The following is a 19467-nucleotide window of genomic DNA, read 5'->3' as shown; positions in this document are numbered from 1 at the left end:
AAAGGTGGAACCAAGGAACAGAAATTTCCAAGGTGTCAATTTGGGAAAATAGTGGGGGGGTTGTTGTTGTTGTGGGGTTTTTTTTCCCCTTAAAGAGCAAAAGAGCCGATGGCTCTGAGGGGAGGTAGGACAGCCTGGATAGTCTGCCATTCAGCAGAAAGCCAAAAGCCTTGAAGGACCTAGCCACAGAATGGGGTGGTCAGTTCATGACAGCCTGGGGGTAACCTTGGAGCACCGCAGAGCTTGGCTGGAGCCAGGTGGCTTGAACCAGCAGAGCTGTGACGCAGCTGGGAGCTGTGATGAGGGGCACAGGAGCGGCGGGAGCCCGGCAGCACAGCACGGGTGCCACTCCTTATCGGAGCGACAGCCCCAAGGACTTGCCCAACTCTGCCCCAGTGGTGCAAGGGCTGCCCTGGGTCCGTGAGCCTGGAAGCCCGGGTTCCTGAGCTGTCCCTTTGGGCAAGTGACAGGTCACCAGGCAGGCTCCTGACAGATGTATGTCGGCATCTTAGTGAAAATCTGCCACAGTTAAAATAATCCCAGTGGATGGTTTTTTTTCTTACCTTTTCCAACCAAAGCCTTTTGTGTAGAAGGAAATGTTGACCTGCTATAATGCTGAAAGTGATTTCTGTAGAATTGCTAAATCCAATAGAGAAACTGGTTAAGAAAAAAAAGTTATGTCCTTTGTTTGGTTGCTGACTGGCTTTCCTTGTGCGTGGTGCAAAAATTATGCTAGAAAGGGCACTACTTGTCAATCTAAGCAGGAAAAAAACAGTGATTGTCTGAGCATAATGAAAGAAGTGGGCAGTGTACAGCTATTTTCCTTGTCTGTGTGTGACATTCTCTGTGTAAATAAAGAATTCAGTTTTGTAGGGCTGTTTCACCAACTGCTTCTGCAAGCACTGTTTTGTCCACTTAAGCTCCTCTACACTTCCTTTGCCTGTTTCAGTACTGATCAATACTGTTTACAGCGTGAGTATGCCTATCTATCAACATGCATTAGCAATGCATAATTTATCTTATAATTTTAAAGATTTATGTGTACCTATGCCAGAACTAGAGAAATTTGGGCACTCATGCCAGAAAATAGGCATTATTAGACAAAAATGTGAAAATACAGTCTCCTCTATTTGCAACAAAAATATTTCTTTTCAAGTTTTTTCCTCTTTTTTTCTCCCTTTCTTGATATTGCATGAAGATTGCAGCATGAAGGATCTCTAGGGAAAAAGGAATTCCAATCCCAAAGTTGCTATGTTTTTAAACAGAGGAAGAGAAAGTTCTAGCATGAAATGCATTATGCCAGCCAAGTGGTCTCTTCTAACTGTATACACTTAGAATCAAGGAGAGTGGTTTTGATCTTTTTTTTTAATGTATTTTATTTTTTTTACTGAGTGCAAATGTTTTGTTAGTATGTACTTTCTTTATTTTGTTATAACACACAGTGTGAAGGGAATGGCAGGTGATGGAAGAACAGAAGAAATTAAGTCTTTGCTCATCATGCTTTGTTTAGGGTGCTAGACTGTTGTCTAAAGATCAAGTGGCAAGTTCTTGGAGAAGGGCAGAACTGGAATATAGAAAAAGTATATATGTAGCGGATTGACAAGGAGCCTATCTTGCAGTTTTGGAAAGCAAAGTTTATTTTAAAGAATGCAAATCATAAGAGCAGGAAAAAAAAACAACTGGAAAAAAAAAAAGTCATATTTTTGGCTTGCTAGGATCAAAACATCATAGCTTTACTTGTGTGTCAGAGCATGGTCTGGAAGCCAAATCTTTAATTTTTGCATAGATTATTTTTCTTGCCTTCCTCATGCATTAGTCGCACAGCTCACTTCATCTTTATGTAATCCATTTGCTTGTTGGGATTTTCTTTTCTCTCTACTCTTGAAAGTAATCAACTTCATTACTTTTACTGTAGTGGAGCTGTTAACTGAATTTCTTGGGCTTCTTACCTCACATATGCTACTTTGTTTGTCCTCTCCTTATAAAGGTATATACAGCCAAACATGTTCCTGTTCTACAAAACAAGTTTAAAACAATGTATATGTGCTTTCACTGTTCTCACTGCGACCTGCATTGCTAATATGGGAATAGTGTCTGCTGTGCTTGTGTGATGTCCATGGACTTCCATTAAGACAACTCTTGGGCTAGGTGAATACCGTTGCCATGCCCTCATTCTCTTGCTCGCTTCTTTTCAAGGAGAATCAAACCTTGTGTAGTCCATTCCTTATGTAAATAGGCCCATAAGACAATGTCAGTGAGATACTTAGTAAAGAATAAAACTTGGACTACCTGAAATCATAGCAAAATATCTTTTGTGTTCCTTGTATTGCTCACTTTCACGCTTACCTGTTTTGATATCCTTCTTTGTCATCGTAGCAGATCCAAAATAGAATCTAAAGTTTCAGGCCAGTGAAAATTCATATATTTAAGAGTAAATTAAAGACTCCATGAATCAATATAACTGTGAAACAGGTCTTTGTTTTACAAGCTGATAGTGTTATTTTTTCTTTAATCTCATTGAAAATTGCAAATCTAATAAAATATTATAACTGTGCTGTGGTGGATGAGTGGTGTCTGTTTGTTGTGTGAGGGGGAAGGAAATGGGAGGAGGATGTATAAATAACAGACTCCTAAGAACAGCTACAAAGCATGTGTGGAAAACAGTAAAATATTTTTGCTTCCACGAATTCTTGCTGTGTAAACAGAAGATAAGCACTTAAAGTACCTGAAAGTATTATTATGTCCCTGTTGGATTGCATTATTTAGAAAGTAAACTTGTATGTTTGTTTTTTCTAGGTTCAAGAAGGCGTTTGAGTCAGAGCCAACATTACAGTCAGGAATTAATTATGCAGTACTCCTCCTGGCAGCTGGACATCACTTTGATACTTCTTTTGAGCTGCGGAAAGTTGGTAATTATAGCTTGCCAATTCACAGTGAAATCTCATTCTAGTGAAAGTGAGACACCACCCATTGTCATAGGGGAAAAAATCTGATGGATGTAGAAGAATGCTTTGATAGTGAGCATGGGAATGTTTAAATTGGTCCCCCTGCCTCCACTGATCCCGCCTGGTGAGGGTGAGTTTAACACTGTTATGAAGAGCGGGTTCCAGTCTCAGGGTCTTAGCTGTTTACCAGAGCTTAGTAAAACTGACAACCCTTCTTTTCAGTGACATCTTTTGTATGAGCCAGAAGAGACACCTGAAGGGGGAATCCTGTCCAACTAGCATTCTTGAAAAATCAGTTCTATAGAACAATGTGAACAAAGTGTGAACAATGTGAACAAAAAGCCCATCCTAAGAGTGGGGCAAAGGCACTTGATTTCTGTTTGGGATGGGCTGAGAAAAGAAAGGGTCATGTTTCTCTTCAAATGCTCTCTTTGAGGTTTCCTGAATTTCTGTGTTACATTGTCCATTTTCTTTGGGATTTTGCTGGATTTGAGGAGAATGCAAAGTCAAGATTATAATAATACCTATATAGAAGGCATGAGAGAAAACACTGAATGCTGCAGTACGTAGTAGCATATCCTCTGCAAGTGGCATTCTTCTCCGTGAATCCATGTAATTGTTGACTTACTTCAGTTCTTTCTTTAACGTTTTATTTCCTAAGGAGATTGTCATGTGAGAAGGAAGCAATATTCTTCACTCCACAGAATGTGGCTGTAATGAACCAGTGCTCTAGGTTAGAAGTTACATGGGCACTACAACTCTGGAAGTAATTTTCTAGGCAGAGTTCAGACACCGTCTATACTGATGTTTTGTTACTTTTTAGAAGAGTTAATGACCAGAAATTGCCAGTTGGGTTGTAGCATTTTACCTACATTAAAGCTCTCTTTTAAACTTAAAGAATATATTATTTTATAATGTTTCCAAATGTTGATTTGGTAAAGTTGAAATGTTTTAGAAACAAATTGTTTTTTCCCAGATTGTTATTGCTTCATTTGACTTCCCAAGTTTTACTTATTCTATTCACGACATGTAAAAGCCAAAATACTTTAATCAACATAACATGACTTTAAAGTGAAAACAATGAAGTAAAACAGTTTGACCTACTGAAATAAAACATTTGTGTAATATTTCTTTTAGCAATCAGCTTTCAAATGTTACATTGATTTGGGATGAAACAGAATGTTAGACTCCCTCACAGGATGCTAACAATGTTATCTGACCATCTGTACTCTCAATTTCTTCTTCTCAAAATTACAATCATGGTTTTGGTCTGTATTGCTCCTATTACAAAAGCTAACTACATAGAGTACTATGATGAGAGGAATCTCTGATTCAGTGAAGACCATTTGGAGAATGGGTCACAGGGAAAGGGGTATTATGTGAATTTCTCTTCTTCACGCTGAGCAGTTTTTTGAGCATGATGCTCAGAGCAAGATGGTTATTTCCATAAAGATAATGGAATTAGAATTAAAATTAAAATTCTCTGGTGGTAGTGAAGGTGTTCATTTGGATGTGCTAGGCTGTGTAGAGTTGCCCCAGCTACTGTGCCCTTCTGTGAGTGGGTGTGATTTCACTTTTGGGGTTGGATAGAATGCTGTCATCACCTACGCTGAAATTTGAGTTCTTGTGTCAGTGTAGGAGGTAAAAATACATACATTTTGTTTTGTACATCGCATCTGCAAATTTTAACTCAGCTGGCCTAATTTTAAATTACAGATAGCTTAGTGAATCTGGGCTGTATTTATTGTGTAGTTTAATTTGAATCCTTCCATTTAAGGAAGCTTCTCAATTGCATGCAGGCTGCAGCCAGTTAGATTTGGACAAGTTGATTTGAGTATTATTTGTAGGGATCAGATGTTTGATGTCTTCTTCCTGTGAGTTTGGCCAGTGTCATTTACCCTATTATATGTATGGAGAACTTTACAGAAATTACTTAAGGTTCCTTATTACTTAAGGTTCCATCCGTGGCTGATAAATGATTTAGTGGAGAAATACTACACTACAACCAGATGCTGGTTGATGGAAGGATGTTTTGAAGATATCGATGTGACAGTCACTTTCACATAAACATTTGCCTGGCCTCTGCTGAAAATCCTTGATACAAACAATCCCTCCTGTTATCTACAGCGTCTAATCTTTTTTCACTGTGTTTATGGGAAATGTCAAGATACTTTGAGACTGTGACTGACTTAGCTGTCTTGAAACAAGATTTCAATCCAGATATAATATGAACCCTGCATGTGTCATTAGTCATTGATTTCTTGGTGATAAGACTTGAGCCCATGTGGATACAGTGAGGTTTGTCAGCTGGCTTGAGTTGTGTTAGGTTCTGAGAGCAATTTAGCATTTTTTTTTGTTTTGGACAAATTTTATTTTTTAAACAAAGATAAAGCTAAGCAAAACCACTTGGATTGTTTTGGAAAATCTTTTTTTTTTTTTGCCCCAAGGTCATATGTTATTCTTTGGTGTCACCTCCTGTTTTGATCTGTGTTCGCGAGACCATTCGTTACTGTTAGTTTGATTTGCCTGGCAGTGCTGACAGTGCGGTGTCCACCCACAGCATTGTTGATAGCATGCAGAATTCAGAGCAGGTCCATCTTCGGGGGGAAGATGAGAAGAGAGGTGAGAAGCAGGTTGAAGTTCTGTCCAGATCACATGGAAGTGATATTAGTAGGTTGGGAAAGGCTACAGAAGGATATGGCAAAACCATACCAGCACTTCTGAGGGTGTATGAGGCTGTAATTAGAAGATACAGATCTGATTACATTTGCAGTAATGTAATAATTCTAGTAAAAGTAAGAATAAGTCCAGTAACCAAAAGAGTTTTTACCCATTTAATATCTGATCAGAAAATTTGCCTTCTAAATTTTCCTAGCTATACTTGACAGAATAATAGTTCGCAATGAAATGATCACATGAAGCTTTAATAAAAGTCCTCTGTATATTTTCTGAACAAGAGGGTTGTTTTCTTAACCATACTGCAGAACTTTGAGACCAAAACATAAATGCAGTACTTTGCATTGGCAATAATGATCTCTGCAGGCTGTGACTTTGGCACACAAAGGATCCAGTAATATGAATTGTTTTGTCAATATTTGAGCAAGGAAAGCATTTATTCAAAAAGCCTTCATAGTTTAAAAAAAAAAAAAAAAAAAGTAATACCTGTTTACTGTATCTTATTTTCTTCACAAACTGTGGGTATGTTCTTGGTATTATAAACATAATTGCTACTCTGTCATTAATGGTTCCTATATTTTTGTTCATTTAATCTTAAAGCACAATATTTTTCATAAAATATACTGGAATTCTGCTTTTTTTTTTTTTTATGAGACTGTTAAGTTTGTGACAGAAGGAGCGAAGTATTTTGTTTTAAGAAAAAAAGACCAAAACACTGGAAAACAAAAAAGCACACCTCTGTAAAACAGAGTTGTTCTCTTTTGATTCCATTGCTAAGGTCTCTGCACTCTGAGTGCATTTTTTAACTTGCTTTTCAGGGGTAAGTTAAAGTTTGTAGGTGGACTTTGTAAAGGAAGGTCAGCAAACTAGAGTGGATTTTAGCACTGAGCCCTTCAGCTGTCTCAGGGGAATATGAAGGGAGGCTGATCCTGTCTTCTTTAAGGTAACAGGACCCAGTCCACTGAATACTTGGTTAAAACTTGCGACTGCTCCAGGCCATGTAGCAGTAGCAGTTACTGTAGTACAAAATATAGGAAGCTTCACGTTGTCAACATTCCCGAACTTGGTGTTCAGATATCACTGATGCTAGTTTTCAGCTCTGTGCTAGGTCTCACGTGTTTATGACAGGGGCACCCATCTATCCCTTCTGCCACTGTCTTCCTGCAGCTCCCCACCCATATCCACTTACCACATCAGCTGGGACTCCAAATCCACACTCTCACCAGCCTTAACCTCCTACTGAGTACTTCTCCCTGTCACGCCAGGATCCCAGCCACTCCCCACATGAGTGGTGCTCTTTCTCAACACCCCACGCTCCCTTTTGTACCTTGGTTTGGCCCTGCCCACACCCGGAGCACTGGGGGCAGTGGAGGCRGGTTCCTGTGGGCACCCTGAAGCATGGACGTGCCTGCAAACCAGAGCCCAGTGCTGCGGCTCGCCGTGATGAACCACTTCTCATCAGCTCCTCAGTAGTCGCTGCCACTGAGAGAGCCACGACCCACTTGCTCAGTGGAGGTCCTCCACGCAGCTGAATTGCTCCCTTCTCCCTTCCCCCCAGCAACGGGATACCCTTGTGAAATGATTCTTGTGTCCCTGCGGATACCACTTCCTTACTTGCCCTGTGGTGAGGCCGTATTCAAAGCCTGTGGAATTTGAGAGGTGTCTGTCTGCTGTTGTCTGTGTCTGTTGCTATCGCATGTGTACACATGTTGGACTTGCTAGCAGAGCCCTTCAACCTTTCAGGAGACTGCTGAATACTCGAGGATCCCGGAGGAGATGAATTTTTCCATTTGCTGTGTTGTGTAGATAAAGCATAGATTTTGGTTTCCAGAACCCAGATGGAGTTAACATAACTTGAATTTCCTCCTCTCTAGCCTACACCACCAACTGTATCATGAAACAAAACATTTTGGAGCCCTCTGTTGTCAATTAGTATGTGTGTGGCACCCTGACTGAAAGCCTTGCAGAGCTACTGTGATATACATAAAAACAGTGACCACCATACATTGTGAAATTAATGGAGATAATGTAACTACCATGGTCTCTCATGAAGATCGTGCTTTGTAAAAGCTATTGCATGTTTTCAGGAATAAATTAACAACCTTCTTTGCTTAAGAAGCAAACAAGTAATGTTTGTAATTAGATTTAAGTGTTATTTTGTTCTGTGTGTTAGGCAAACATGACAACTTCTTGTTGGCAAGAGCACAAGATGTGAAACAGACATGAAATAGGCTATAGACCAGCTGTATTTAAATAAAATGTAAAATTGTCTCCTTTTATTGTCTGCTCTCGATAACAAAATGTAAACAACATGAGGAAAAAAAAAAGTTGTTGACTGAAATGTCGTTAATGTAATGACATCCATTCTGATAAGATTTATTACCACTGCCAGAATGAAGTTTAGTCAGCCATCAAGCAGAGTTAAGGAAAAGATAAATTTTAACACAACTGTTGATCTTTCTTGGGAATACTCAGCCTTAATATCAAGGACAAAGAAAAGTGATGTGGGAGGGAAACTGCCATAGTGGAGGAGTCTGGGGGAAGTGAATAAAAGACTACTGTGGTGAAGAGGCTTGTCCTATACACTCAAGCTCCCTTTTCATTTGTGGGTGATGGTGTAGCCTATCTTGTGTTAGCTATAAACATTAGGCAGCTAATGTGAACTAAAAATCATCCTGAAGGCCACAAGGAAACTTGTAGTTCTCAGAAAACATAGCAAGTCAAGATAAAACCTGAGCCTCTCCATGGTCTTGAGTTGCTGAGGGACGTATGAATATTAATAGATGTCTTTCATTGGGGTAGGACTTGCGGCAATTAAAAGAACATCACTGCTGGAAGAAGCCCAGTGGATCATCTCTCCCTTCTGCATGGGACCTTGTCTATAAAGGTAAGTTTGGGGCTTGGGGCTTGTAAGTCAAAAAACAAAGCAGAAAAAAACATAATAGGTGCCATATTCAGCATCTGTTAAGTTTTTACAGCTATGTTGTGTAGCCTAAGGCCCCAATTTACCTTTACAGATGAGGTCCATGCAAGAACATAGGTAATCTGACTGTGGCCTTGTCCTGACAGTGATGTCTTAAAGTTCCTTTCTTGAGATGCCTTTAGGAAGAGGGGGAGGGAAGAATAGGATCTACTACAGCTTATGTTGTTTGGAAGGCATATAAAAATTGGTAAGTATAATTTCCATCTCAATTCATTGAAATGGAGAGGCTACAGTAATTTAGCAGTGAATAGATTGAAATTAGGAAAATATTTATTTTAAAACTACATCGATACATTTGTGTGACCTATTATTCTTGTTACTACAGGGGTAAAGATCAGCAGCCTGCTTGGTAAAAAGGGGAGCTTGGAGAAACTGCAGAGCTATTGGGAAGTGGGATCTTTCTTGGGGGCCAGTATGTTGGCTAACGACCACATAAGAGTGATCCAGGCTTCAGAAAAGCTGTTTAAACTAAAGGCACCAGCATGGTAAGGTGATAAGCAGGATCATGTATGTTGCTGTGTATTAAAGCGTTCAAACTGTCACAGTCAGCGTTATATTTAAATTATTCAGACTTCTATGTATAACTGATATTTATTATTTTTTGTTTTTAATTTGAAAAGTTAGGTGTGTCTCTTTTCCCCAGAAAATGTTGTGTCTATGATTTCGAAAGAAATACTGTCTCACTTTAAAATTCTTCTTTCAGGGCAAAATCTGGTCAATGTGTAATTTTCTGCTTTGTTTTTCTCCCTGTATATGGTATCACTTGGTAAAAGAGCAGGTCAGCAATACTTATGAACAGCAAACCTCACAGGAGGTGTTCAGACCTGGTTAAAAATGCATGTTCAGAACATTTTTACTGTTTGGGAGAAATACATGTGCAAATTATATCAAGGAAACTGTGAGGTCTAACCATGTTCCTGAGTCCCTGGAGAGACTTATACCATTAGCAGTTTTTTGGTTTTTTTCACAGCAGCATTTTCCAAATCATAGACTTGAGAGGGATCACAAGAAAATTATCATAAATGTATGTGATAGGAGATAATTTCTCTGGTTGTTAAACGATTTTGCTAGTCTGTGTCTTGTTTCCTTACACTTGCACACAGGCTAGGGATCACTTCCCCTTTTTGCCTTTATTCAGGGACAGATGTGATACAACTTTTTAGTTCAGTGGCTGAGAAGGGTGGACTCACGATTGGCTCTAGCGTCTTCCGAGGGCAAGAGCGTAAGGAGCAGTTACTTGTAGACACTGTATTTCAGGAATTACCTTGTAGAGGAGGAGAAGTGGTGGGGACACATGGGTTTAGTCACAATTGCATGGATGTTTCTGGGAGTGCAGAGTAAAACAGCTTGGCTAAAAGGGCACAGAAATACCTTGAAATAGTATGAGGGTTATTGCACATACCAGCTGTTTTAAGAACTTGCACACAAATGAGCTGTCTGGTGCAAGTCACATCTGATTGTGATTGAGAACAGTGCAGATCAAAGTCCAATTAATGGAAAGGTTATGTAAATTGAAAGGTTCAAGAGAGCCCTGTACACTCATCATCTGTTATGCACAGGCCAAAAGACGTGTGCCCTGACAGCAGGCTCCCAGCACCTGCTCCACTTTGCATATAGGCAGCAAGTTACTTACTCACCAAGGACTGGGATACTGTTAGCTGGGGAAAACCCAGACTTTTCTGACTAAAAAGTCGTCACTCTACCACTCAAAAGAGTGCATGTATCACAATCTATTTATTTTTGTCTTTTTATAAAGACAGAAAAGTCTGTCTCCAGAAGGTGATCAGAGGGGAATGGCATGTATGGAAATGGTGATCCTGTATTGACATAACATAGGAAACACCATCAAAACTGAGAAGTCTGATTTTCTGACCAAATATTTTATAAACATGTTGTGAACAGCCTTTATCTGCAATGCTTTCCATTTTTACTATGTGTTATGTTTTACTAAAAAGCTGGATAGTACTCTTTAGAAGTCTTTTGGTAAAGTTTTCTGGTATTTATAAATGCCTGCTTGTCAGGATTTTATGTACCAGTGCCTTTGGGGTTTAAGTCTGTGGCTTAAACTCTGAAAATACAGCACTCTCGCTTGCTTTTCGGGAAGGATTTCTGTGGTGAGAAATTCCTTCTAGGTCCATTGCCTATTCTTCAGCAGAGCCTTCATGGTGCAAAGGGGAGTAGACGTAGTACCTGTCTCAGGATATCCAGATGGCCTCGGCAGCACAGTCAGAGCATGCACAGCTATGGAGCTGTTCCCAAAAGGCCTCTGAGTTTGCATCTTGTCACTAGCGTAGCAACTACATTTCCAGGATAGTCTTAACTGTGGTAAGATAACTGTGACAAATCCTCTTTAGGCTTGTACATCTCATTGCAGCGGTAATCATGAAAATTATGTAAGATTATGTTTATATCTTTTTTTCAAAAAAGCTAAGAGAAATCAATGTTATGGGGAGGCCCATAAACCAGCCCCAGAAAGAAAAATACCGGAGAAAGGGATGAGCTGCATTTAGGAGAGAGATTCAGCACTGCTGTTATCCTTTCTCTAGTATTGCCAAAAGGCTGCTTAGTGTAGCTGTTGTCTTCTTTATAGTATGATTGCAGAAGCATCATGTTTTAAAAATCTGTGTTAAACAACTTGCAATATAGATGCCATGCAGAATGCAGAATAGGGCACTGGGTTAAACTAGTGGACTTTTCACCTGAGTTTCCCCTTGAGGTTGGTCACAACTGAAACAAGTTTGACATGGGCTCAGTTTAGTCTGTAGGTACAGGATTTAGCTATTTCATGAAGCTTTCATGGTTTAGGATAGTGGACAGTATACGTGATCAGGAACATGTGCGGGAAGGAGTGTCCCAGAACTCATTTATATTTCAGATTAGTAATGTAGTTGCTACATGTCCAGTTTTAAATGGGAAGCTGTTATTATTAAAAGCAATCCTAGAGAACCAAAATCTTACTGGCTGCCTTGGTGTCGCAATGGTGAATGCTTAAGTTGTGATTAAAGGTAGAGAGATTATTATTTACAAATTGTATTAAATGTACTGTCTGTGTCTGCTTGGATAATCACAGGTATCTGAAGTCTATTGTAGAGACCATTTTGATATATCAGCATTTTAAGAAACTGAATCCAGAACAGCATACAGCCAAACAGGAACTTGTTGACTTCTGGATGGACTTCCTTGTTGAAGCCACAAAGACAGATGTGTCTGTAGTTAGATTTCCAGTAAGTGTTTTGTCTTGTTTTGTTTTTTTTTTATTGTGACATGAAGGAAATGAATACAAAGCATGGTTAATAAAAACACTGCTTGTTTGTAGCTTGCCAGGCAATAAGCTCCTTGCCCAGAAGAAATTAATTTGGCCTGCATATTAGACTGGTTTTAATTGACTGCATGTGATTACAGTGGGATTGCACAGACTGTTCCATATCAAAGTAATGAGAGAAAAGTCAAGACAGAGCTTTGTTATTTAGTGATTGCTACCAACAGATATGTTTTTAAAGCAAAATTTTCCATTCTATTCTAGGTGATACTATATTATGTTGTGTTTTAAAGAAAAGAGATTTTATTTCTCTCTCTAGCTCAACAGGCTTTGCATATCCTACTGCTGATAAATTCTGTGTTCTGTCAGAGGTTGAAAATGAACCCAAACAGTCAGAAACCTATTGTTCCTACTATTAGACAATAACTTTCAACAATATTGGATTATATGTATTCATATACTTTCTCAATTTCTCTCACAGATAATTTGCTGAAATTTTTTAAATTTACTAAATACCCTGATGTTCTAAAAGGAGCTGAAAATAGCCTGTAAAAAGATTTTTGTTGCCCATATACGTTATCTATATAAGTAGGGGAAATAATGTCTTGTGTACTCTTTTTTTTTTTTTTTTTTTTTTTGGTAACTACTAACAAATACAGCATTTAGTGTTTTAAATAGTAGTCATTGTTGCCCTCCAAATACTTGAAGTGCATATTGATTGTTTTGTACAGTTCTTTTGGCTTCTATGCTTTGGGTTCTGTGTAGGTGGAGTAATAAACCCTAAGGAAGACTGTAGTGTTGAACAGTAACAGCTTGAGACGGTAAAGTGAAAACAGCATGAGACTCTAGGGAGCTTTGTTCTGCTTCTCTGAAGAGAATGGGCCTAAAGTTTTGGAGGGAAGTGAAATAGAAAATATTTTGAACCCTCTGGGACTTGTAAAAGGGAAACCATGTCCTTTTTAGATTTTTGATGATGAAATGTTGCAATTAAATACTTAAAATAGGCTCAGACCTACAGAACTGTCTAAGCCAAATGGCTTGGATTTTTATTTATATCAAGAAACAAACTGGTCATTGAGATAGTGTGGGCCAAAAGATAAACCTAGTGACCACATAATTTGATTATATTGTACAGGAAACTGTTCTGGTATTGCAGACAGAGAAATATGATCTCTTGTATTACAAAACTATATTTGTGCCCATGATTTGCTCTGTATTTGGAAGGAAAATCACACCATTCAACAAGCCAACAAAATGAAACATAGTAACTTTTTTCCCTCCCTTCTCCCAGATACTTACAAATAACTTCTTTTAAAAGAAGAAGTTTTCTGCAGAATCCTTGGCATGAGTTGTTCTCAAAGCCTGAGGGTAAGGACTTCCCCTGGTCATCAATACCAGCTGAGCTGTCAGTTGCTCTCTTAGCTGGTAACTTTGGTATCATTTTTCTCTTTGTAGCCATTAGAGGAAGAAGTAACACACCACCCCAGTTTGTGAGATGATCTAAACCAGATTTTAAAAAGTATTTAAGTGTCTAGAGATGCAGAGAAGCACTTCTGAAATCCCACTAGTCATCATCCATTTACAAAGTTAAAGGCCATTTACAAAGTACTTCTCAAAATTTGGCCTTGCACTTCTGTCATCTGCAAAGTGTGTACACACAGTCATTGACTCTGTAGGAGCTAGTGTGGCTTAGATTTCTGACTACTGGCTCTTTCCAAGAGTTCCTRTTGCGGTGTTTATGCTTTTTGTTAAAGTGACAAAGGGAATTTCTGGTGGCACCCAGAGCGCAAGCAGCTTATTCATAAATCAGCTTCTTGTAGACCAAGTTGCCCCAGTCAATCATTATTTATTTCCCAAAGAAGTTTTTTAAACTCCAGAAGTCAGTTTGGTAGAAACAAAATTATCGAACAAGAAATTCTGCATCTTGGATACTTTGGAGATGGTGTTCGACTGGGGCTTTTATTGGGGGAGGGAAGGGAAGAAGAAAGGAAGGAGATAATCAGGTTGTTAACCAGCTTTAATTCATCCCATCTTCTGAACATTTCTCAGCTAATCATTGGTGGTCAGAAATCTTCCTATAAATGATATAGCGGAAGATAGAGTGACCTTTTCCTGAACTAATACCAATATTTCATGTTCTGAAAATGAGAATGCCTTCTACACAGGCCATATAGATCTGGGGTTTTAGACATCAGATTTTAAGCATTAAAAATCCTTTAAAAAAAAAAAAACTTAATGAGAAACCACATTTCTTCAAATGGCCAGACTTTGCTGACCTTTTCCTTTTAAGGGAGTGGATCTGTAAGTAATTCTGGCAGAACATTATTAAAGTAGTAGATTGGCTTCATTTACTAAGAAGTGGCTATGTTCGATCAAATCTTTCTGCATTGCTTCCCATCTCTTTTACAAGATTATTCTAGATTTTGTTTCATTTATTTCAAGAAATTTTCTATRATCTTTAGTTGTCAGCCTGAGCTTCTTGCAGTGGTGATTATTGCTCTTGAGAAAATCATTTAATCTAGCTTCTACAGTTCACAGTGGTCTAACTCAAAAGCAGTTAATTCTATCTCTAGAATGATGTGGTGGTTTTTTTGAGCTACCCAAATATGCTTCTACAACAAGATAATAAAGGCACACCCTGACTCCGATCCACATGGGAGATGTCATTCCTTCAAAATGTCATTTGAGAATGCCTTTGTGACAGAAAGATTTCAAAGATTTCTGGTAGTAGTCAGAGAAATCATTTGGGAAAATTAATATATGTGTTTATTGAGTGATACACAATAGACTTGCATAAAAAACTAATTTAAAATTGGCATTTTGTGTCTTAAGTTAATGTGAGCCACACTTAACTAGCCCAGTACCTGAAATTTTATTGTTCATTGTGTTTCCCATGTGGTTGCTGATATGGTGTGACTATAGGAATAATTTTTACTGATTTTAATACTTTATAAATTTTATCTGTCTTGCACTAACTCTTAAAAATTATTTTCTTGTACAAGGTGTTAATATTAGAACCGACAAAAATCTATCAGCCTTCATATCTCTCCATCAACAGTGAAGCTGAGGAGAAGACTGTATCTATCTGGCATGTGCTGCCTGATGACAAGGTATACCATCATGTTGTCTGCAGTTGTAACTTAAATTGTGCAAGGAAAAAAAAAGCATGCGTGTCAACATAAGTCGTATAACATGTAAGCAGTCATATCTAATGATGGATTCTGCAAAGGACAAAGTGTTTTAGTAACATACATAAAGATGTCTTGCACATATGTTGCCATGCATTTTTTTTAATGTAGCATTCTTAATCTTTCTTAAGATTGTCCTGTTGTTTAATGGATCTTTCCATCATTTAAAAAAAAAAAAAACTTTCAGGTTGTTTTAAACCAATGCTTAGCATACAACAAATCTGTAGCTTAAGATTTCATAAGTAATTTATAATATACTGAAATGACACAAACAATGTAGCATAAACAAATAGAACTTCTTCTTTTTGTACCTGCAGTGTTGCTTGTTATCTGTGGTAAAGGCTTCTTTAATATGAAACAAGTAGTAGAAATTGGTGTATTGAAATAGCAGTGGAATCAATCAAGCGCCGAAGAAGAAATGTTTGGTGGAAGGATGGATAGAAGCTTAGAAGATCTAGAACTCGAAAAAGCTGGGAAGCCCATATGTCAAGGTGTGAGATATGCAGACATATTTGGAAAGGAGCTTAGAAAATCTGGAGATACAAGGGGAGAGGAAAATGTTGAAGGGTTATTGCATTTTGAAATGCTTAAGAAGCAAATTGTTGGTAAGAGTGAGGACAGGGAGGACACCTGAAAACCTCAGAGAAAGAAGGGAGCATGGAAAAATGGGAGGAGAATATGAATAACGAGTGGAAGACAGGTCAGTTGGAGGCAGAACACTGGTGATGGTTTTATTTTTAAGAACTAACACTGTTCATTATTCTTTGGCAACATTTTGTTTGCTTGCAAGATTGGACAGCGAAGACCTATTTTTCAGGTAGTTCATCATTTAGCTTTTGTTCTTGAGTTATTTTAAAGGAGAAACGTTTTTGTATGTAGGGTATGTGAGGCAGTTCTGCTTGCAATTTTTGTTGTTAATGAGACAATGTAAATGGGCAGTGGCTGAAATAGCATGTTTAGTTTGTAACACAAACTGAAATGTTTGCCCAGATCAATGAATTTCTGTTGATGTGTAGTTAATTCTGACTGGTGTTTTTACAGGTAGGTTCAGCCTGTGCAAAAAAACTAAGAAAATAAGTGTTTTGTGGTTTGGGTTTTTTTTTATTTTGTTTTTTTAAATATAGTAATTTATCTCCAAACAATCTGTTCCATTCTGTTAAGTGGCTTATCTATTGTATAAGAAGGGGCAGAGGAATGGATTGGCAGGGCTATTGAATCCTGTTCCCCTCTGTTGCAGAAACACTCACCATATGTTTTGCATAATATAATCAAGCTTCATCTGAATGCTTGTTAGGTTTCACAAACAACTGTGTTGGAAAGCGGTTCCAGAATGTCACTGCACTTCTAGAGGCGTCTGGAGTGGCATACTGCTGGTGAAAACGAAGAACGTTACATTAAGTCTTGGAGCTTTCAGTTTGAATTTGTTCATAGCCATTTCATACTCATTTGTTCTTGTACTAACGTGCTCATGTTAAATAGTTCCTTTTCCTCTCTGAAGTTTACCATAGGAGAATCCTAATTTCTCTTAGTGTCTACTTGTTTTTTAGGCAAAACAAGTAGGCTTTGTATATATAGACCATAATGGCAACCCCCTCCCATGACTTCTGTTTATATTCCAGTTTGAGTTAACCTTTCTTGAGCGTGTGCACCCAGACTGTAGACCACATTCAAAGTCTTTTGTGGTGCATTAATGTGTCTTTTAGCTTCTGGAGATCTCTTGCTTGATACTTCCAGCATTGGCCTTCTTCATGAATATCTCATTTGATGGCTCACAGTCATCCTGTGCTTGGGAGAAGGATCTGGATGTATTAGTTTGTACCTGTCTGGTGTTCAGTAGATGGTGACTTCAGCTATCCACAGTTTCTAACCTTTGCTTTGTAGTGTTTTTTCATTTTGCAGTTCTGTTACTCCGTTTTTCAAGGTTCTCCTCCAGTATGGTAAACCAGTTTTTTCCTTATTCTGGCAGTGTATCTCTCTATTTTCTTCAGATCAGTGTTTCCTATTTTTGTTGCCCTGCTATTAATCAGTAACATTAAACAAGGTCAGTTTTCGATGGACTTGCTAGTACTTTTGTTCTAGCCAGAATCCTTATTGTGGTGAGCTTATGCAGAAGCTTGGGATCTGATTAATACTCAGTTCAGGCATCCTTGCCTGCAAGCAGTGATATCCATCAAAAGAATGCAATGGGAAGTACAGTAGTTACAGCTTCAGTTACACAATTTTAATCTGCCCTTGCAAGTTTGTCAAAGTCCTTAGAATCCATCAGAAGGGAGGAAAGGCACTGGAAGGGAACTGGCCTTTTCAGTTAAATATAACCAATGCAGTATCTGTTTTTGATAAGAGATTTTTCTGAAGGAAATAGATATATTATCTTTCAGCCCAAGTGAGAAATACTCTCACTTTGTTTCTTCTTAATATGCAAGGCTGAAAATTGCCATAACAAGCACAGACCAGCTGTCCTTGCTGCAAGGACAAGATAGGCAGCTGGGGTTGGAAACTGCTTCAACTACCTAGTTTTAATCTACCCACTGTAGGTCTGTCAGAGCTTTACCAGCTCATGGTTCAGATTCCAGTTAATTTTGATTCATAAATTAATGTATTTACCTATAGTTATTTTCCAAAATTCAGTCAGTGCTCTAAGAATAAAAATTATGAGTTACGAAGTTTATGAAGTTTTTTTTCATGTACAAACTGAATTTCTGCTTCAGATGCAAAATGGAACTCAAACAGCAGAGTCTGAAACCAGTAACTTTTTAATGACTAGGGGGTTGACAGTCATTGCCAGGAAAAATAATGTGTCCTCTTCCTTTTCTGTGGCTTTTTAACAACATATCTGAATGCTTATGCCTTTCGTAGTATGAAGTTTAACATGGACAAATGTATATAAAAGTCAGATAGCATTATATTTTTTAGTATGCACATTATGTTGCCTTGAAGTTCCCTAACTTTAGCAGTTTTTTCCTCATAGGTTTAGAGGAATGCAGCAGTGCTGTTTGCAAGTTTGAAATAGAACAGCCTGTCTCTGTTTCGTGTTGGCTTCTGAATCCATTTTGAGTTTTGTTTTGAGTGGTTGGTGTTTTTTTGCCTAACCAAAGAACAGATGCTGAATTTGGATAGCATTCCTGATATGTTTACTCCAATGTATTCAAAACTTGGCAAGATCATGGGGGACATAGCTTTTGTGTTATTTCGTTGCCTGAGAACATGATGTGGTAAATGAAAGATGTATGAATCCGTGAGAGATTAGTTGTATGTAAATGACAGGTAAAACCCACAATACTTATGCTTCTTGAACAGTTCTGCCTGTCAGGGTGCTTGTTTTAGATTTAAATTTTAGATTATTCCCAGCAGTGGGAATTGGACAGGTGCCAATAGCAAAGCACTGAAGAAAGTTTCCAAGGATGGAAAATTGGAAGGTGGCAGAGTTCGTATGTGGAGGGAGGAGTAAGAGACACTGCAGATATGCTCTCATTATTAGCAGAGGGATTAAGCTGGTGATCTTTATGCAAGAGAACCAGGTAACTCAAATGGTAGTTTCACAAACACTTCATACTGACATCATTTGTTACCTCCATTTCAAGATGCAGTTCCACCTTTTATTCACCTCTGGCTACTTTCCTTCCCTGTCCCCTTCCCCCATTGGAATCCCCAGCCCCCCATTTTACATTAGAGAAGTACTGGACACTTCACTTAATCGTGTGAAGTTTGTGCTTCAAGAAAGAAAACTGCATTTAAGTCTGGCACATTGTGTTAGGCATTTTATATTAGCATCACAACCTTTTAATGCAATTTGAACAGCAAGGAAAGAGTTACACAGGAGAAATTGATCCAGGAAGCCTTACAGAAAAATGCTGTAGCTGAGAAAATAGTTTTCTCTATGATTTCTTGCACATAGTACAACTATTTTGGCTGTGTATCTGTTATGACTTCTATATATCTCACTATTCATGAAATGTGTTATAAGCTGCCCAGCTTCATGTCTTCTTTTGGGATACATTTGGTTATGTTTGTGGCTGACACTGTGCCCTTAGGCTATAAAGGTTGCCACAACTTTGAGGTGGTGTCATTCGAACTTTTCTGAAAGAAGAGTGTTTTCATCAGAAGATACAAAAGGCTTTTGATTCCTGAAGTTTTATTAGAACTTAAACTTAGAGTGATATGACTGTCTGTAGAGGGAACTCAGTTCTGCTGTGTGACAGATTTAAATTTAAAAGATCTGAAAATAAATGAGGCCTGGCCCTTAGTGTTTTTGCAAGGTGATTTCTTTCTTCCAGCCTGGTTTACCAGTCCGGCAACTCTCAGGGCTTTGGTACAGCCTTACTGCTCTCTTCTGTATTCCTAGGGAAATAGTCTCTTTTTCTGTTTCCCTTAACAGTCTGCCTTTAGGTTTGCTCCTTCCCCAAGCAATTCTGCCCA

The 19467-nt window shown here is 38.4% G+C and overlaps 1 protein-coding gene across 1 annotated transcript in view; it reads left to right on the top strand.

The window, feature by feature from the left end:
- Positions 1 to 19467, top strand: part of MAP3K5 (mitogen-activated protein kinase kinase kinase 5) — a 101300-nt gene that overhangs the window by 51465 nt on the left and 30368 nt on the right. The window contains 4 exon segments of the mRNA XM_026089238.1: positions 2797 to 2909; positions 8930 to 9089; positions 11675 to 11828; positions 14866 to 14973. Coding sequence (XP_025945023.1) covers positions 2797 to 2909; positions 8930 to 9089; positions 11675 to 11828; positions 14866 to 14973 — 535 coding nt within the window.

The sequence above is a fragment of the Apteryx rowi genome, unplaced genomic scaffold, assembly GCF_003343035.1.
Source record: "Apteryx rowi isolate R43461 unplaced genomic scaffold, aptRow1 scaffold_803, whole genome shotgun sequence".
Taxonomy (NCBI): domain Eukaryota; kingdom Metazoa; phylum Chordata; class Aves; order Apterygiformes; family Apterygidae; genus Apteryx; species Apteryx rowi.
The sequence above is the reverse complement of the archived record's forward strand: the minus strand, read 5'-3'. Positions and strand labels throughout refer to the sequence as shown.